The following is a 15,934-nucleotide window of genomic DNA, read 5'->3' as shown; positions in this document are numbered from 1 at the left end:
TCTCCTCCTTGGTCAGCAAGGGGGAGACGCCCCAAAATGTGACAAAATAAAAGACAGTGGGATAAGTCACATTTTGTGAAAAAAAAAAAAAAATCTTCTTACAAACCTTTCTTTTCCCTCTAATTTGCTCTTTTCTGCTTCAAATCTGTACTCTGGTGTACTGTGTCTTGGTCTACGTCTGATACTAATCTTTCGGTGGACCTTTGTGAAAATAAGAAGCAGCTTACTGTATGTTGTGTATGTAATACAACTCCTTTGTCTTTTCTTTATGTTTTCTATGCCTTTTACAGCATGACAGTCTTGAGCTTACCACGCACTTTATACCTTCACCTACCTACCTACCTACCTGTGTGTCAAGAATTTAAGGACAGTTGGGCTGAAATTTGTTAAATATCCTCTAATTTAATAATATTGCAATACACCTTCTTAAACATTGAAAATATGTATTTCAGTTAGCAATACTTTAATCAAATAAATAATATATATTGTTTAAAAAAATATAGTGTTAAACAATTTTTAATGCAACATGCGTGTGTTAATTGAAAGTTGTTCAAATCAGAAGCTTTAGATCACTTTATATAACAATATACTAAATAGTTTTAGATGCATCTCAGCACCTTTTTTTAACTTGGTCTATATGTCTAGATTTTGGCTTGAGATTTAAAGAGTTTTGAACGTAAAAAAAAATATATATATTTATCAGTTGGGATAAATACAATATTTTCCCTGTAGAAAACTATATCATTACGATCTAATACTTACAGGTGGTAAAAGTTAATTTAAAAATATACTTTACACAGTAAAAAAAACAAAAACCTACAAAAAAAAAGAAAACCAACAAATTACATTATTAAAATCTTGGTATTTTTTATTGCAATAAGAACAACTACATTTAAAACAGCTGATTAGTAAAAAGCTATACTACCATTTTTTGTGATCTACTTTATAATGCTTACCTTTTCTAAATTAATGATTGATCCATGCTTAAGTACACCATTAATGTAAAAAAGTGATTGGCTAACATTGTTGAGGTTAATTGTTTGGTTGGTTAAACTGGATCTCTGATTTTTATCAATAATTGCAGAAAACAACTTTATCTTTTACTTACAAATTAGACTGTATTTGGCTTAAATGTGGCAGTCATGTAGCAAACCACAAATATTCCAGGCCTTCCTATTTCTGGTATATAAAAATGCACAAAATATATGTGTGATAAAATTCAATGCACCAAAGGGACATTACATAAATGACCTTTGGTTTGTGGTAAAAAAAAAAAGATGAAAAAAATTATTTTATTTTCTTCCAAATTTAGTTTCTGATATAAACATATTTAGAATATGTCAGTAAGTTATTTAGAGTGGTTAAAAATATTGCAGTAATTAGTAGGGTTTGATGTGAAGATCTTACCGGCTATACTAGCTCATTGATATACTTCTGTCTCCATTTTAGGAGCCAATTGGCTCTGCTTCCTATGTTATTGGAAGAAACAATACATTACGGGGGTATATAGTCCAGAAAGCAAAGAAGAAAGCAGGAATAACTGTAGTGGGAAGTGGATTTCCCTTACAGCCTTAAAAGGATCCAGTGGTAGCAACAATCCTCTGTATTGAAATATTACCTTAGATAGCAAGTTAGGAATCAGCATATCTGTGTTAATTTCTGTTGCCTTCAGTGTATGACACATGCTGTATTCCTGTGTGTAACAATGTGCAGCCTAAGCGAAGGACCTGTAAACTTGTTTGTTATTAACTAGGTCTCGTGTATAGCATGTGTCTCTAACTGTGGACTTTCTATCAAACTTGTCATGTGCATCCATCGTGCTCACACCATGCATTGTTTTGCCTACTCTGCTTTTTCACTTGCTTTCAAGCCTTGCTACAATCTTTTTCATTTTCAGTCAAAACTCTATTCTACATCATCTTTGGTGCTCTTTTTATGTATTCTCCCTTAAACTGGTCTTTCCCTTATTATTTTTCACTCTTTCACTGATGCCCTTCCAACTGAAATGAAACTTATCTCTCATGTCAAAAGTTTTTTCACATTATGTCAAGTGGCATGATTTAGAGTCAAATAATCTTCCTGTGTACATCTACTAGCATGACCCACATCCACTGAGAATGCCTGCTACATGCATACAGCACATGGAATGGTGGTTTTTGCTCTATGCATGCGTATCCATCAAGAGCTAGCAATCTAGGAACCTACAAGGGAAACTTAATATATACATCCAGTAGGCATCAAACTGGAGCTCAACACCCAACCACAAAAGTGGTCACTGTGCTAATTGGTGTAACATTTCCAACAAAAAAATGTCTTTGAGTTTTTCTTTTTGATGCCTATTCTGCCTTTTCTAGTCCTTTCCCTTTTATCCTCACTTTATTTCTTTTTGTACCTCTGTATGTCATTTGTAGAAATCATTGGCAATAGACAACATTATAGGCCAGATGCAACATTTACAGTAAGTTTTAGTGGAGCTCTCGTACATATGTGCAGTGTTATAGATACTGTAAGAGAGAGTTTTTCAATAAAAACCCACGTATTCTGTCCCACATTTGACACATTTAACTTATGAAAGAATAGAAATAGTAAAATAAGAATTAAGCTTCTTAAATTTAATGATTGATTTTCCCAAGGTACTATACGCACATTACCTTCTGAAAAGAGCTTAACTTCATGTGATACTGTAGTTGAAATTAATTACAGGTATAATGTTAGTGTTATGCTTTTTACCCAACCCATTACAAAACCAACACTTCTATTTTGTATTTAATCAGCTAAACTAAGTAATGTAAAGGTTAGTCCCTAGTTTTATTGTGAAACAATGTAAATATTGACATCCACTTGTTGCATTTATGGTCCCCTTATCTATTCATTTAAAATAATTAAATAAAGTAATTATATGCATCCGGATAAATAATTCACTTTAGTTATGGGTATAAGATTATTTGCTTATACTCTCCTTTAGCAATACAATATAATAGCTGAATACTTTGCACTACAGAAGGGATTTAACAGCAGTTTAATTGGAACAGCTATTATTTTATATTTTATTTTATTGCACTTCACTGCACTTCCCCAAAAATATTTGTCATGGCCTTGTATTTTTTTTTACAGATTAAGTTGGTTTTATCATTCCCAAAATTTTATTTTATGTTACCCTTTTTATTTACCCCTTTTGTCTTCCCCTTTTAGAAAAGGCTGGATGATAATTGTTCTGTCATGTGCCTGAGAATTTTTGAGGTAAATTTTTTAATCGACTAAAATGTTTTAGTTTTTTTTTTTTTTTTCATTTCATTTTTACATGAATCATATTTAGCATAATCAAACTATTTGCTTGATACTTTTATGTAATATTATTTTAACAGCACTCTGGATGATTTTTTTTTTATTGTGACTGGTCAGCATCTCCTCCTGAGAAAGAATATAATATTTTTTTTTTAGCAGGTTTATCCTCCTGTGTTTTTTTACATAGGAGATTATTTTGTTTCAAGTGAGTGTTTTTTAAGATATATTAAGTTGCTTAATGTTTTATAAATTCATTTAATCCACTGTCAACATCAGTAGCTTTTCCAATGGTTTCATTTATGTGATCAGGGTGCAAAGAAACAGAGCATTTACAGCTGGAGTGAATTTTTTAAACACAGTCAGTGATGTCCTAATCCTAATATTGTCTTTATGGTCCTCATTTACTGAGGTTGGGGGATTCCTGGTAGCAAGAGGTGATGAAGATACACTCAACTCCACCAGCAATATTATGCTCTGTAGCACATTATTCTGTAGCACATACATATTCACACAGGAAGTTGTTTCTGACCACAAGGAAAAAATGTGAACAAAAAAACATAATGAGCATTCATCCAAAGCAATGTCAAAATTTCAATAAAATTGTCTTGGGCACTACCTCAGTGCATAAGGAGTTGGTAAATAAAATAACAATGTAAGCGCCTTCAGAGCCTGCCCTTGGGCTATGGGCTGTAGTGTCAGTAGTGAGGCTGATCTTAGTTTGTAGTTGAGATTCCGTAAGTATGTGCAAAGACATTTTTGGGTATACATAAAAAGTATTGTGCTGTATATAATTTAGATTTAACTCTTCTTTATATCTTTCATTGTGAAATGTCCAACTATAGTAGAGATGAACCACTGAGTAGTGCCATATTTGGCTAGCATATGTGGTTGTACAAATATGATCAGGCAAGGGTGATCACCAATTAAAGGGCAACTAAAGTGAGAGGGATATGGAGGCTGCCATATTTATTTCATTTTAAATCCAAGTGTCTGGCTATCTTGCTGATCCTCTGCCTCTAATACTTTTACAATAATACAATACAATAACATTTCTATAGCGCTTTTCTCTCATAGGACTCAAAGCGCTTAGGCTCTCTCAGATTCAGTAATTCGTAGTAGGATGAAGTATTCACACAACAAAAGTTATATTTCTGCAAATGCCAAACTGAACAGGTGAGTTTTCAGTCTGGATTTAAACACTGCCAGGGATGGAGCTGTCCTGATCTGTTGAGGTAAGGAGTTCCAAAACGTAGGGGCAGCATGACAGAAGGCTCTGGGACCAAAAGTTTCCAAGTGGACTCTGGGTATGACTAGATTATTAGAACCTGTTGATCTGAGAATGCGGGGATTGCTACGCAGCTGCAACATATCTTTCATGTATCCAGGGCCTAGATTATTCAGGGATTTAAATGTCAGTAGGCCGATCTTGAATAGGACCCTCCATTCTATAGGTAGCCAGTGAAGGGAGTGCAGGACTGGCGTTATGTGGCAGTGACGGGGTTGGTTGGTTAGCAGTCTGGCAGCAGTATTCTGTATCAGCTGTAGGCGGTACAAGACCTTTTTTGGAAGGCCAGTGTAGAGAGCATTGCAGTAATCCAGTCGGGATGTGATGAAGGCGTGGACTAAGGTTGGCAGATCTTCTGGGGGTATGAGGTGCTTGATTTTTGCAATGTTCTTCAGGTGAAAATAGGATGATTTCACCACAGCAGAGATTTGAGTTCTGAAGTTTAAATCCCCATCAATTAGAACTCCCAGGCTACGCACATGATCAGAGCTGCGTAGATCCGTGCCTCCCATTCCCAGTGGTGAAGACTGCAAGTTAAGTTGTTTTGTTATCATGCTCTGCCCTCCAATCAGAAGGACTTCAGTTTTGTCTGCATTTAGTTTCAGCCAGTTGTCATTCATCCATTTCTGTAGTTCACGTAAGCAGGCGTTTATAGTTAGAGTTGGGTCTGTCACACCAGGCTTGAAGGAAAGATATAGTTGGGTGTCGTCTGCATAGCAGTGGTATGTCAGGCCATGTTTTTGGATTAGTTTTCCCAGCGGTAACATATAAATCGTGAAAAGCAGGGGAGAGAGGATTGAGCCCTGGGGCACCCCATACTTAAGTGATACAGGGGTGGACAGGAAGGGCCCCATAGACACTTTGTGGGTTCTGCCACTCAAGAAGGATTGGAACCACTGAAGAACTATGCCATCAATGACGCAGTATTCCTGTAGCCTGTTTATCAAGATGTCATGGTCAACTGTATCAAAGGCTGCAGAAACGTCTAGCAGTATGAGGATCGAGCACTCTCCTCTGTCTCTTGCCATGAGCAGGTGGTTGCATATTTGGATGAGGGCAGTTTCAGTGCTGTGGTGTTTCCTGAAGCCAGACTGGAATGGGTCATAACTGTTGTTTTGTAGGATTTTGGCTTCTAGCTGTAGGTAAACAGCTTTTTCAATTAGCTTGCCCAGAAAAGGGAGGTTAGAGACAGGTCTGTAGCTGGTCATTGCATCTGGGTCAAGGGAGGGTTTTTTGAGGAGAGGCCTGATCATTGCTTCCTTCAGTAAAGCAGGAAATATCCCTGATTGTGAGGAACAGTTAACAATTTTGAGGAATACCAGTACGAACAGGTCGGGGCAGTTCAACATGAACTGTTTTGGGCCAGGATCCAGGTCACAGGTAGTTAGGCGGACGTGAAGGAGAATGCTTGATGTGACTTTTTCATCAATTTATTTGAAGTTTGACCAATGTGTTTCATTGTCTCTGCTAATGGTCTCCGGCGCTATATTAGGCTCAGATGCTGTAAGTTGGATGGCAGACCTTATAGCGGAGACTTTGTCTGTGAAGAAATGGGCAAATTGGTCACAGAGGTCCTTTGAAGACTCGATATTAAGTTTTTGACATGCCGGGTTGCAGAGTTTTTCCACTGTGCGGAACAGTTGGGCTGGTTTGTTAACTGCATTTGCAGTCTCTTGTGATAGAAAGGATGATTTTTTTCCCGTGATTACCTTTTGGTAGCTCTTCAAGTGGAGGATTAAGGCATGTTTGTCTTCTGGGGACTGAGATTTGCGCCACAGTCTCTCAAGTTTTCGGCCTTGTCTTTTCAGCTCTTTTATAGCGTTATCAAACCACTGTGCAAGATGGTGTGGAGTAAGATATTTGGTGTGCAGAGGAGCAATGGTCTCAAAGGTGGAGGACACACATTTGTTGTATTTAAACACCAGAGTATCAGGGTCCAAGCTGGAGTCAGTCAATTCATCAAAGCTAAGGTTATCTCGGATATGTTGAGGTGTTAGCCCTTTTCAGCGGCGATATTTTATTTGATTCTTGAGCTGGTGTTTGACAGCTGGTATTGAGAGGGAGAAGTGGATAGTGTGATGGTCTGACCAGGCAACAGGATTAATTTCCACATTGGCTATTGACAGCCCAGTATGGAATATAAGGTCCAGAGTGTGACCTTTCCTGTGAGTAGCAGAACTGATTGATTGGAGGAAGCCCAGTTCATGTAAGGCACGAGGTAACTCTATTCCAAATTGTGAAGAGGAGTCATCCACCCATGTATTGAAATCTCCAAGAACAATCCATCTGGGGTGTTCCAGTGTTAGGTTGCATAGGAGGTCTACAAGTTCCTGAAGAAAGTCTGAGTATTTTTCTGGTGAGCGGTAGATCAGCAATATGTTAATGATTTTCTCAGCTGAAAGTTGCACCCCCAGGCATTCAAACAAGTTGGTAGGACCTACAGTAAGTGGTTCTGATTCAGAAAGCCAGGTTTCAGGCAGGCCAGATCAGAAGACTCTATTAGATCATGTATGATTGCTGTTTTGTTGTTTATCGATCTGACGTTACAGAGGACAGCCTTGATGGGGCACCCTGGGAGCTAGGGTCTGAGATTGAGGACTCCAGGACAGAACAGTCTCCAGATGTGTGGCTGTCATCTATGCTGGATTGTGCTGGAGCTATTAGGGTTGTTGGCTGGGTGTACTCTGTAGATTTTGTCACAGAGTTATTTTGGTTCTGCAGTAAAGAACGTCTTTTCCCACGTCCTCTCGATCCTCTCTTTGTCTTTCTGAAGATTCCAAAAGACTTAAGTAGAATTATTGTTGATTTGTCAATTGGATAAATATTTCTTGGTTGGTATACAGCGAGAAGTGTCTGTGCTGAATATTGATGTTTACACATTAGGATGGACAAGAGACAGCTCAGGGCTCCTGCTGAGAAAGGCCCTATTTAGAGTCAAGGTGTGAACTTTCTCAGCTGTGGCTGGTATCCTGCAGAGATCAAAGGGCCTGTATAGACTGAATTGTCCTAACACAGAGATGTATGGGTGGACAGCATGGATTTGAAAACACAGTCCTTTGTTTAGGAATTTGAAGATATAATATAAGTAGAAAAATATAGTCTATTGAGCATAGATGCTGTAGATGGTCGATGAAAGTTACTCACAGGATGGGAGAGGGCGGGCACAAAGAGGCAGAAAGTCTTTAAGGTCTCAGGTCAATTCCAAGGAAGGTGTGCAGTGTTCAGCCGTGTGTGATACCAAGGAAGATCCAATCCAGCTTAAATCTTTGCCATCCCAAGTAATCCAGGTGTTCTGAAAGGTTATAGGTGTTGCTGGAGAAGTGATACATTAGAATCCACTGAAATTTTGGTCCAGTCTTTCCATTAAGAGGTTTAAAGTAGCAGAAATGAGATGTAATATCTGGAGCAGCCTTAGAGAGCAGCAGCACCAGTCTGGGCGCGCTCAGTAAACTTTTAGCCATAGACCCTGAAGAAGCATATGCAGATGAGGTGTTTCTGACATTCATTATTATCAGATCCGACAACATTAGATATATGCTTGTTTCTGGTGTAATTCAGACACTACTGCAGCCAAATAAATCTGCAGGGCAGCCAGGCAACTGGTATTTTTTTTTAAAGAAAATCAAAAATGGCAGCCTCCTTATACTTCTCAATTCAGTTGTCCTTTAAAGTGGATCCGAGATGAACTTGTACTCATTGCATAATTGTGTTCCTTTCCTATTGTTTATAGGGCATTCCTCAAGCCAAATACTTTTTTTGTTTTTGTTTTAATACTCTAATTTCCTATAAACTAAACAAGCCTTGCCCACACCTTTTCAGAGAGCCTTGGCATTTTCAGACATTAGCAAGGGCTCATGGGAGCTCAGTCTGGGCAGGGTGAGGGGGAGGTATTACTAGCCAGAGATTTCAGAGGCAGAGGGGAGGAAGGAGGAGGAGGGGGATAAGGTTTTTTTTCACAGGCTGAGTGCTGAAGATACAGATAAGCTTGCCTGTGTGTAATGTTTACAAACAACATGGCTGCTGTCATTGTATCACAGGAAGAAATCTTCATATTCTATTGAAGCTGTTTGCAGCTATATTTGCTGTGTAAACTATCTAAACTTTAGATACGATATATATACAAGTTTCTAGTTATAGTTAGTTTTTCATCTCAGATCCGCTTTAAACCCATAGACCTTCTAGCCCAGGCATGGGCAAACTTGGCCCTCCAGCTGTTAAGGAACTACAAGTCCCACAATGCATTTGCCTTTATGAGTCATGACTGTGGCTGTAAGACTCCTGCAATGCATTGTGGGACTTGTAGTTCCTTAACAGCTGGAGGGCCAAGTTTGCCCATGCCTGTTCTAGCCTAAACTTAAGTAAATCATACCAATATCATTTTATTGTAGTTTGACAACTAATATAAAATAACGTTATTTAGAATGTTTTGCATTAAAAGACAATGCTTTAAAGTGGTCTGAAACTCTGACATAACATTTAATAAAAATGTGTTTTCGTACTTTGTATTACTCATACAGTTATTATATTTGCTTTTGTGCATAAGTAATATTGTCTGTTTACAAATTACAAGTTTCCAAAGTGTAGTTTATCTTGCCCTGAAACCTGCCTCTGCATTTTATTCAAATTGCTTTTTATTATATATTAACATCTTCTAATTAGCTGTTCTGAGCTGTATGTGTGCTTGAAGCATAGAGAACTCCTTTTTTACTTGTTACACTGTGTTTACACACATGTATCAACATTGGAATGCAAACAAAGATACTGTTATCTCCAGTTTGAATGCGGATTTGAAGCTGAATAGCAGGACAAAGTGCTTTGTTTAACCATTTCAGTGATGTTCTGCTAAAACAAAATTGTGGGATAGTCGCTTTCAATCTGTCTTTCAGACCACTTTAATTATAAGATACATAGTTAAGCAACCAAGTATCTTTTCTTACTAATTGTATTTAGAAACATGGCCTTTTTCCAAATAACTAGCTTTCTCCAAACAACTCTTTCATTAAATTTAAATCTCATGGATTTTCTGTTGTAAAGTGCTATTAAAATGATTTCATTTTCATTGATTTAGGATAATTTTATTTTACCTTTTTGCACACCATGGCTAATTTTTCTCTTTTTGCAGTATTTCAGGAATGTGGGTTTATATTATTTTACTAGATGTATCTAATTATTTTTTTGCAATTGAAACTTGATCTTGTTGTATGTAGAGCATTACTATTGATTCATGTGCAATACAGTGCATATAGTGAAGCTCCAGCCAATTTTTATTTTAGGCAAGGGCTAGAACTACTAAGAAGTTTTAGTGAGGATGGGACTGCATGAGAATTCCTTTTAAATGGGAAATCATACAGCATTGAAAACACTATAGGAGAGTATAGAAAGGTTTAAAGCTTTGTAGAATATTATTTCTTCCTGTATTATGGAACCACTGGCTATAAAGGCAACAACAGATCTGAAAAAGGATCTTACTCTACCCCTACCCTATCAAAAATGCATCAAATGGACATTTTTGTCCAGTTTAAATGACCAATTGTAATTTTGTAATAGTGGACATTGGTAAGGCATATTGTGTTTTTCTTCTGTTTTGTTTTTGCTGTGATATCTATATCTATATCTTTTTTTTTTTAATGGTCTTTAAAATTATTCTCTATTGTAAATAGCTATGATCCTCTACTATAAATTAACTCCCTTCAGTAGATTTACAGAGGGAGAGAAAACAATTTACTGCCTGCAAAGCTGCCACGTGTCACTTAAAAATTTGAAAAAGAAATATGGCAGTCCTGTGAACTAGAGACAGTAGAGTACTGTAAGTAGTTGTGGCCAGCAGGGTAAGATGGCTATATATTTAAAATGAAATGATAATTAAGTATGTTGACCAACGGATAGACTCAAGTAGAGGAAAGTTAGTTGGCTTTGCTTTAGACATAGCTACATTTGTTCTATGAGTCCACACATTCTGGCAATATTACATGACACCATAATAAACATATGATCCATCAACAGTAAATATTAGACTATGTTTAATTGCAATCACTGATTGGAATGTTATCACATTTAGACAACTGGTAGGCTCTTTCCTGGTGTACATATTAGCTTTGCTTTGCTTTAGACATAGCTACATTTGTTCTATGAGTCCACACATTCTGGCAATATTACATGACACCATAATAAACATATGATCCATCAACAGTAAATATTAGACTATGTTTAATTGCAATCACTGATTAGAATGTTATCACATTTAGACAACTGGTAGGCTCTTTCCTGGTGTACATATTAGACCATCGCCCAGTCAGTTGGGCACAATGTGAGGCGACTGATGACTCACCCTGCTGTCTCTGAAATTAAGGGCGGAGTTAAATATTATTCCATTTGAGTCATAGCAACTCAGAGGGACATGTAAATTGGGGTTTGGCTTTTGCCGGGATCCAAATAATGCTTAAAATCCCGCTGCACTACTATAGATGTAATAACGTTATGTCTATGGCGGCACCCAGGTCAGGCACTATGCAACTCTGAGCGCCGCCAAAATTACCTGTTTCTTTTTCCAGTTCAAACTTGTTTACCATCCACAATAGCAAATGCTGTTACCAGACCACTGGTACTGAGCAACAATTGCTTGCTGCATACCAGTTCACCGTGCTGTGAATCTTTACTCAGGTGAACTTCTCATTCCTAGTAAGTGATTTTAATACAGCAGGCTTATTTCACCCACCTCAACTGAAAACATTACACATGAGCACTGATTTAATCCTGCCAAAATACCATCTGAGATACCAGCCATACTTAACCTAGATCTTCCCAAAACTAGCATATGATGCATTGCACAGAAAAAAACAATACAGAATTACATTTTCCCTTGGTTTATCCTGACCCAGTTCTGATAGTTCACAGCACTGTTCATTTCAACTTTATTTATTACTTCCTGGTTTATTATAAAGAAAATACACTTCCTGTAAATATATCTGGTTTGGGAAAGCATATGATCCAAGAGGATACTGTTTAATACTGGTACTGAATACTGATTAATACAGATAAAGAAAAATATTATTGTTTTATGTTAATGTATGTCTTGAAGATTCAGCCCAAAGAAAATGTAAGGATTACAGCAGATGTGCTTAGTGACGGCTCATCTGCTTAAGTCCAGCAGTCCCCAAGATCAGCGATTAAAAGCCATCTCCAAGTTTAATGAAAAAAAGCCTATCCTGATAATAATACTGTGTGTCTGATAGCTTTCTTACAGAGTCCTTATGAAGGCAAATCAGACAGAAGAAACATTTGACTGGAGTTGATACAGGGATTATATGGGTCAATTATACCCTTAATCTGTCTGGTAGGGATTAAACAGTTATAGATTGCCTCTGTGTATTTGGCTTGTCCTTGGCAGTTATCAGATCAAACTGGTTGTGCTTACTGCAAAGTCTAGTAAGAACTTAATCATGTAGTGATATGGGCCGGATGAAGATGAGCTGAAGTCTACCAACTGTTGTGTTGCTTTTTGAAGAGTTGATCACATACCATTTAGCTGTCCCAATAGTTTATTCTCTAAAACACCATCCGTCAGGTTATATCATATATCAGTGTGTGCGGGTTCGTGTGTTCATTTTAAGGAAATGTACAGTGTTGTTGTTTTTTTTTACATATTTATTTTATGTCGTTATTATCTGACTTTATTTTAGAACTTGTGGATTATTCATTTTTTTATTTTTGGTGAACTGTGACTTGTTTGACCGTGAAGTGTAAGAAAAAAAATTTTGCTTTGCTGCTATAGTAAACAGCTCTAAAATGAAAGGAAATATCAGTATACACTTTATAAGTTGTGGTTTCTTTGATTTTTTTAAATGGTACTCAAGGCAAAGTAATTTGTACAAACTGAGGGAGCAGGCATGTGTGGGCAGCAGTTCACATGCCCGCTGTTCCCATATTCTCCTCCATCCATCTCCATTCCCTTGTAAATGCCCCCGTATTTAGCCCCAGTTCACGCACTGCTTCCCAAGTGTTGGCCTGGCCGTGCACAACCTTGATCGCGTTCCCATGGCCATGGGAGCACGATCAAAGGCGCACGCAGCTGGGCCAATGCGCCCAATTTAAAGCTTCCTCATTGCCCTCAATGCCTGTTTTGTCTGATATTTTTAACTTTTTGTGACCCCACAACTCATGATTCTGCCCTATTAAACACGTATGAGATAAAATAATGCATACGTATACTTATATGTAATTTAATTTATATGAAAAAAATAAATAAATAATGTAATTTGGCATCTTTGCCAGGCAAGTGGGTGTCCAAAGACCTACCATGGTCACCAGCAGTGGTCACAATGCTTTGAGGGGGTAAGGGTTATCTGCTCACATGTACTACCTTCACACTACTAAAAGTTAAAGGACATCTGGTGACCAGAGTAACCTGCCCCTATTGCTCATTGGGTACTTTTCTGCATTTTTGCCTGGGGATAGTAGCTGGTTGTGCTTGGTGGGAAGCACGATACTGTTTTTTTTTTAATCAAATCAGGGCATCTTGGTGCCTGATCTGTGCCATGCAGCACCTGACTTGGGTGACAGCATAGACCATAATGTTAATTATGGCTATAGTGGTGCAGGGGGGTTTCTTCTGAAATCACTGTAATTCAGGTACCAGCTACAGCCTGACCCCAAATTACTACTGTACTAATTACAGAGCATTACGGGATGTGAGTTTTCACTTTAGTTTTTACTTTAGTAGGGTTGATCTGTCAATTCAGTAAAGGGGGCAGAGGGATCAGACCAGACGTTAAATCCTAAATAGTGCCTCATTGTACTTTACATCAACACAGTCATTAGAAGTGTGGCTCAAGTGATGTGCATCTTTTGGCACCACAGTATTTGGCAGAGTACATTGGGTCAGGGGCAAGAAATCAACAAAGCATAAGTACAGTACTGATTAGGGGACAATTTGGTGCTCATCTAATAAGTGTATGTTAGAACTATGCTTATCTACAGAAATACCAGAATCGTCAAGTTGTGCAGAAAGTTATAAAACTATGTAGACTATTTTATTCAAGTGATTTAAATTAAAGAATAGGCCACGTGGGTTTCCCAATGACCTCTAAGTTTGTGAAGATGAATGGCTTTCTTCCCTCACTGTTATATCATTGCCATACATTTACAAGAGCCTTTTTATCCAGGTTGTGCATTTTTCCATTAAAGCTAGAGATTTGCACAGTATTTCCATGCCAAGTATTTAACTCTCCTAATGGCAAAATGTTTAATATCTCCCCTCCCCAGTTGGAGCTCTTTAGAGGATTTCTGCAGTTTTACAGTGGCAGGTTTGCATGCAGCGAGAGATATTTGCTGAAGACAGTTAATTTGTTTTCTATCCTTTCCTGAGAAGATTGTTTCCTAATCATTCCGAGAAGCCAGAATGATTGCTCTGAAAATGCTAAGGTCACCTCAGTTTTACGAAACTGATCTGCCTGACATCCTGCTCGCTAGTATTAAACAGCACAAAGATTAACTTAAAGCGGAGAGTGATGGAAACTCCAGCAGGGGCTGGCATGATCAGTCACAACGCTTTCAAAGAAGTCAAAAACAGTGCAGAAAACATGGCAGTTTGTTGACAACAGATTTAAAGCATCCCTCTAATGCTGTGATAAAAATATACTGCAAATGAGAGAGTCCTGGATACTGTATTTAGATAGCTCAGTGTTTTGTACATTTTCAAAAATGTTATGCTTAATGCCTATACTATATCCAGGAAAAATAATTTATGAAGCTGTTCTGTATATAAAGTATACACATGCTAGAGATTGTAATCCAGCAGAAAGAAAATAGTTATACCTTTCCCCCGTGTTTCCTGCCTATCTTGCCTGAAGAAAGCGACTCATGCTGTAAGCTCACATTCCCAGTTACTGATATGAGGGGTGTGAAAATACAAATGAAGCAGCACTGAAGCCTCATCCTGTATGCTAATATCAGTTCCAAATACACACTTACTGCTTAATTCACTTACTTCAGGATTTTTGACAAGTTAGTCAGGAAACACAGAGAATGGCCTCGATTCATAAAGCATTACCGCATGAGGTAATGCAGAAAACAGTTGACTTTACTGAGCATTTAGGAAATGTCAATTCATAAAGGCTGTTACCACATGGAAAGCAGAAATGACCAAGCAGTGAGGTAAATTACCGACTTGAGCGGTAAATACATAAACACATGTCAGTAAATATCAGTAAATGTCAATTCAGAAAGACTAGAACATACGGTAAAGCCCGGAAACATATGCAGTGATTACCTGCAGCTCTGCTGTGTTGGAAACAGTACAGAGACTGTGTCAGAGCCGTGATTCACAGAAGCAGAGAGGTATAATCTATGAATGACAGGAGCAGAGAGCCAATAGAAACAGCCCCTGTCTCCTGCAAGTCAAGCTAATTGGATGCTGACAAGATCCGATAGCTTTTAGGGAGGTACAAGCTTTTCTACCCCCCAGGCAATGGAAGAGAGAGCTGAACAAAAGATGTTTCCCCTACAGCCCTTCAGATGTTTAACCCTTTAGGTTCATGTTTGAAGATGTGGAAAAGCAAGTGGGGAAATCACCTAAGCATGGCATGTTTAATGTTTCTTAGAGTTTATCTAAGCTGTGGCAATAAAATAAAATGTTAACAAAGACTAATGGACAGATTCAGAGGGAGCAGAGGCAGTATAACAAACATGTACATTCCAAAGGGATGTCGTTGGTTCCTCTTACTATTGTAGTGCCCTCACTGCATGAAACAGCATGTAACAATACACACTCTTCTGCTGTTACCAAACAGTTTTTTGTCAATGGAAGCCCATATTTTTGGTAAATTACCGAACTTCTGCACCTGTGATCATTTTTTTTAATTATCAAACAAAAATCTAAAATACCGCATACGGTATTTTAACAACCTGATTTATTTATTTTTATCGCACAGCCCTTTATGAATCGAGGCCAATATGTCTAATTCCTTTGCTACTAGATTACACACTTTAATATGTATACATTATTTTATATACATGGCATAAGTACTGACTTGCTTAGTTTCTGGCAGAAGTTCTGCTTTAAAGCCCAACTTTCAGGAGTTTTTATTATTATTTAATTTGGATAGTATGGAAAGATGAGACAGAAATCCTCTGTAGAAGCATCAGCCCTGCTTGGAGTCCTTGGAGGATTATCTGTCAGGTTGGATTTTCCTGTCCAGTACCTATTGTATTCCCCACAGTAAGCAGTAAGTTCTTGGTCTCTCTTTTTCTTCTCTCTCCATAGAGATGTACAAGCATATTTGCTTGAGCTGGCTTGTTATGATGATTGATAATGCCTCACATGGATTACAAGCATCTAAACCAGGGGTCCCCAAACGTTTTGGGTCG

At 37.8% G+C, this 15,934-nt stretch overlaps 1 protein-coding gene across 20 annotated transcripts in view; it reads left to right on the top strand.

The window, feature by feature from the left end:
- Positions 1-15,934, top strand: part of CADPS (calcium dependent secretion activator) — a 769,567-nt gene that overhangs the window by 684,571 nt on the left and 69,062 nt on the right. For 10 of the 20 annotated variants that reach the window (XM_068253773.1, XM_068253774.1, XM_068253772.1 and 7 more), the window contains one exon: positions 3,193-3,240. The exons of the other annotated variants lie outside the window; for them this stretch is intronic. In XM_068253773.1, coding sequence (XP_068109874.1) covers positions 3,193-3,240 — 48 coding nt within the window. The remainder of the gene's footprint in view (positions 1-3,192; positions 3,241-15,934) is intronic. 20 annotated transcript variants of the gene reach the window in all.

Source organism: Hyperolius riggenbachi, chromosome 9, assembly GCF_040937935.1.
Source record: "Hyperolius riggenbachi isolate aHypRig1 chromosome 9, aHypRig1.pri, whole genome shotgun sequence".
Classification (NCBI taxonomy): Eukaryota; Metazoa; Chordata; class Amphibia; order Anura; family Hyperoliidae; genus Hyperolius; species Hyperolius riggenbachi.
The sequence above is the reverse complement of the archived record's forward strand: the minus strand, read 5'-3'. Positions and strand labels throughout refer to the sequence as shown.